The 4,722-nt window shown below is 42.4% G+C and overlaps 1 protein-coding gene across 1 annotated transcript in view; it reads left to right on the top strand.

The window, feature by feature from the left end:
- Nucleotides 1–3,781, top strand: part of LOC109927648 (extracellular calcium-sensing receptor-like) — a 216,078-nt gene extending 212,297 nt beyond the window's left edge. The window contains exon 6 of the mRNA XM_048604170.1: nt 2,793–3,781. Coding sequence (XP_048460127.1) covers nt 2,793–3,700 — 908 coding nt within the window. The 3' untranslated portion in view covers nt 3,701–3,781. The remainder of the gene's footprint in view (nt 1–2,792) is intronic.
- The last annotated feature ends 941 nt before the right edge of the window (nt 3,782–4,722 follow it).

A 4,722-nucleotide genomic window follows, 5' to 3' on the forward strand; every position in this document is an offset into this window, starting at 1 on the left:
ACAGCATCTTAGGTTTGTTTAGTACATCCCCATCAGTGGTGTTACCCTTTGATCTTTTACTTATAAATTCTGCGTCCGATACTAGCTCGCCCACTAACACCTGAAGAAGGAGTAAGACTCCGAAACCTTAAATTTTCAAATAGACCTGTTGGACTATAAGCCAGTGTCGTATGATTTCTGACCTTGTCCACCCCGGTCCAATACTGTCACCTCCACATCTTAATTCGATTATGTAGCTACAGCACTAGGAGAGTTTGGTTAAGCTTTCCTTAGGGGTGAAAGGAAACAAAATACAACCCTTAAATGCCTACCCTTCCCTTATCCACAGTTTTAAATTTTAGGATAGCAAAAGGTGAAAATTTATACTCTTAAACTCCCACGCTTTGCTCAATTCCATGCGTCTGCACTTTCTTGCCGGTCGCACTTTGTGTGGAGAGAGGATAACTGCTTTAGGTGGGATTGTGTCAGCTGTAGCCGGAGTTCGTTCAGAGAATGATGCAAAGCATTAACAGACAATAATTAGTATTCTTAATTTGAGAAAAAAGTTAAACCTGTATTGAATATATAAGCAAAACCGATAGGTCTCAAATTCACATTATCGCGACTCCTCCTGCCATGTCATGAAATATGTTCTGCAAATAAGCGATACATTTTACTGAAGGCAATCTGTATTCTGAATGACCAATTCCTGAACTATAACTTCCGAAGCAATCTTTAAGTTGAATATGCTTTTAACATTGACCACAGCATCGAGGTTGATGTTTATATTGGAAGGTAATCACTGGTGAGAATGCAATCCATTTTGCAATCACTTCGCTCTCATTTTTGGCTTTGAGTTCTACAATCTTACGAAGAACATTCAGAATGTTAAATGTGCACTGTATTAAAACCGTGTTAGTCAAAATTTTGTTCGATACATTCACTTGCAAGTACTAACCTGTCTCTGCAGTAATGATTTTGAATGGCAGAGCAATATTGTTGATATGTTGCCCAGTGTTAGTCATTTAAAAACGACAATACAAAAGTACAGAGATAGTAAGAACTGCAGATGCTGGAGTCAAAAATAACACAGTGTGGAGCTGGAGGGGCACAGGGTCGGGACGCTTGCGTCAACTTTCCTGCTCCTCTGATGCTGCCTGGCCTGCTGTGCTCCTCCAGCTCCACACTGTGTTAATACAAAAGTGCATATTCAACTGCACATAACTTTATTTTAAACAAAGTATATGTTAACTAAAACGGCAGTTGTCATTGTTGGATTTTGTAAAATTTCGCTATGATCCATGTGCGTCTTTGGCGAGAAAAAGGTTTATGCCTAGTCACTGCCGAGAAAATATTGTTGAATCTTCTTCTACAAAAACCGTAACCAGCTGGTGCTGGTCCACCTCCAGTGCTGTCGGCATGAATTTGAATGATATTGATTGAACACGAATGGAATAAGCAACGAAAGCTGAGTGCGACTTGGAGGGCAACTTTCGCAGCGATCTATAAGTTCGTGACGACAGCAACGCGGTGGGACAGGTACTTAACAACGACGAGTCAAAATACAGAAGGGAGATAGAGTGGTGAGATGAGAACAACCTCTCTCTCAACGTCAGCAAAACTAAAGATCTCACCATTGACTTCCGAAAGAAAAGAGGAGAACATGCCCCCGTCTAAATAACAGAACTGAGGTTGAGAGGGTGAAGAGCGTCAAAGCTCCTCGGAGTGACGATAATCGGCAATCTTCCCCGGACTTTCCACTAAGATGCGACAGTCAAGAAGGCACAACAACGCCTCTTCTTCAGGCAGCTCAGGAAATTTGGCATGTCCATAAGGACCTCACTGTCTTGTTAGATGCACAAATGAAAACATACTGTCCAGGTGCATAACGGCCTGGTATGGCAACTGCTCTGCCCAGGACCAAAAAAGCTACAGAAGGTGGTGTACACAGCCAAAATCATCGCGGAAGCCAACCTCTCATCCTTGGACACCAGTTAAATGGCTCGCTGCCGTTGAAAGCCTGCCAACATTATTAAAAACCCATCGCAACGCGGTAATGCTCTCCTACAACTTCGTCCGCCAGGCAGAAGATACAGATTTTTGAACACATGCTTCAGCAGGTTGAGCAACAGCTTCTTCTCGGCCGTTATTAGATTGATGAATAGACTCTCTAGCCTCAAACAATGCTGATCTTGCTAACGTTGATCTCGCCCAGCGCACGCCGTGTGCAGTGTAACCTCTATGTTTCTGTATAAGTCTTTTGATCTGCATATGCGTGCTTATATGCTGCTCGTAAACAAAGCGTTTCACTGTATTCGGTACAGGTGACAATAAATCAAATGATCGATCGATCAATCAATCAATCAATCAGAAGATTGACCAATCGTAGGACGAATGCCTCAGAGCAAAATGTAACGCCCAGAGAATTGTCATGATCTTGAACACGCTGGCTGAGCGGCTGGTAGTAACGCATTGAACAGTCAACATTCAAAAAACTATTAGTTTAAGATTTGAAGGGGAAACGTAGTATTAGCTGTCCCAATGACAAAATGTGAACATTTCCATCTAAATAGATAACAGTATTATTTCCTTTGTTTTAGATTCCACATGCTCTTTGCTCAGAACCTTGTCCTCTCGGAACAAGAAAGGTCAGCAGGAAAGGTCAGCCGGTATGTTGTTTTGATTGCGCAGAGTGCGCCGATGGTGAGATTAGCAACACTACAGGTATGTACAAACGTGGAGCCGAATGCTATGTTATCTTGTGGACAATATCATTTTCGAATTAAAAAAAAATGATACTTTCATTGTTTCAGATTCCACCGATTGCATGAAATGTCCTTTGGAATACTGGTCGAATCAGCAAAAAGATCAATGTATCCCCAAAAAGATTGAATTTCTTTCTTTTCAAGAGGCTCTGGGCTACTTCTTAGTAGCACTTGCTTTAGTGGGAGTGTGTCTTGCACTGGCTGCAGCTACGATATTCTTCCGGTATCGGGAAACCTCTATCGTCCGAGCGAACAATTCGGAGCTGAGCTTCCTCCTTCTCTTTGCGCTAACGCTTTGCTTCCTGTGCTCACTTACCTTCATTGGGAAACCGACCGGATGGTCCTGCATGTTGCGGCGGACTGCGTTTGGAATTGTATTTGTTCTCTGTATTTCCTGCATTTTGGGGAAAACCGTTCTTGTTGTAATCGCTTTTAAAGCAACTCTTCCCAACAACAACTTGATGAACTGGTTCGGACCGATGCAGCAACGGTTAAGCGTATTCGTCCTCACATTTCTTCAAGGTTTAATTTGTACGATCTGGCTCATTGTATCACCTCCATATCCAGTGAAAAACATGACCTATTATAGAGATATGATAATTTTGGAATGTGACATGGGTTCTTTAAAAGCCTTTTATTTTGTGTCCAGCTATATTGGTCTTCTGTCCACTGTATGCTTCCTGCTAGCTTTTCTTTCCCGGAAACTTCCAGATAATTTCAACGATGCGAAGTATATAACTTTCAGTATGCTGATTTTCTGTGCTGTTTGGATCACTTTTATTCCGGCTTATGTCAGCTCACCTGGAAAGTACACGGTGGCTGTCGAAGTGTTTGCTATTTGGGCATCAAGCTTTGGTTTGCTTGTCTGCATTTTTGCTCCGAAATGTTATATTATCTTACTGAAACCGGAGAATAACACAAAGAAAAACATGATGGGCAAAGGGTCTTCACTGTAATTCTAAGATTTCTCTAATTCTGCCCGCAAAATACTCAGTCTGGAGATTGTTGTTCCAATATTTACATTTGTTACTAAATTATCAATTTGCATTCATTTTCGATACCTTCTTGCGTTTGTTCTAATGAATACAAAAGCAATTTAATTCGATTTTGTAACAAGTTTATGAAGGCTGTTTTGTCGGCTGGTGCATTGGCGACGTTTCATGTTGATCTGGCTATGAATTCCACGCACAAGTGCACTTTGTTTACGTTGGCCTTTCTATTCGTTCGTAATGGTTTTCGTTGAACTCATTGACTGGGGTTATTTGCTGCTCAGTCTACTCGTTTATAGGTTACCGATGCATAATCTCCGCCTCGAATTATTATTCTACCATCAACCAATAGCTGCGAACGCTGAAGATCTGAAGCAGAAGTGGACAAGATCTGAAGCAAAATTGCTGGACAAACTCAGAAGATCCCACAGCATCTGTGGAAAGAAAACAAAGCTCACGTTTCGATTCTGATGACTCGTCGTGAGAACAGTTAAAAGCTAGGAAAGCCTGGTATTTATGTCGAAGCAGATATGGGGGCGAGGTGAGCGGACAGGCGGAGACCCAGTCGAGTCAGAGAGAAACGAAGGGATCGGTGAAGAAGAGATAGTGGATAGCAGACCAAGGGTTGAGGGGGAGGAACACCTGGATAAGAGATAATGGGTTAGCTCTACTGAACGAAACCCTTATGAATTGATAATAGGCTTAAAAGTAGGTGACTCCGGGTGACTGTGCCAAAGGCAACGCCGACCCGAAACGTCAGCTTTCCTGCTCCTCTGATGCTGCTTGGCCTGCTGTGTTCCTCCAGCTCCACATTGCGTTGTCTCCGACTCCAGCATCGGCAGTTCTTACTATCTCTGATATTACAAGAAGACGCGGTTTGGAATGGGTACAAAACATGGAATGATGGAATCAGGCTCTAAACTTATTGAATTCGATGTTGAGTGCGAGAAGCTGCAGGCCCGTAGTGGAAAATTATATTTAGGAGTTCT

The sequence above is a fragment of the Rhincodon typus genome, chromosome 13, assembly GCF_021869965.1.
Source record: "Rhincodon typus isolate 14 chromosome 13, sRhiTyp1.1, whole genome shotgun sequence".
Lineage (NCBI taxonomy): Eukaryota > Metazoa > Chordata > Chondrichthyes > Orectolobiformes > Rhincodontidae > Rhincodon > Rhincodon typus.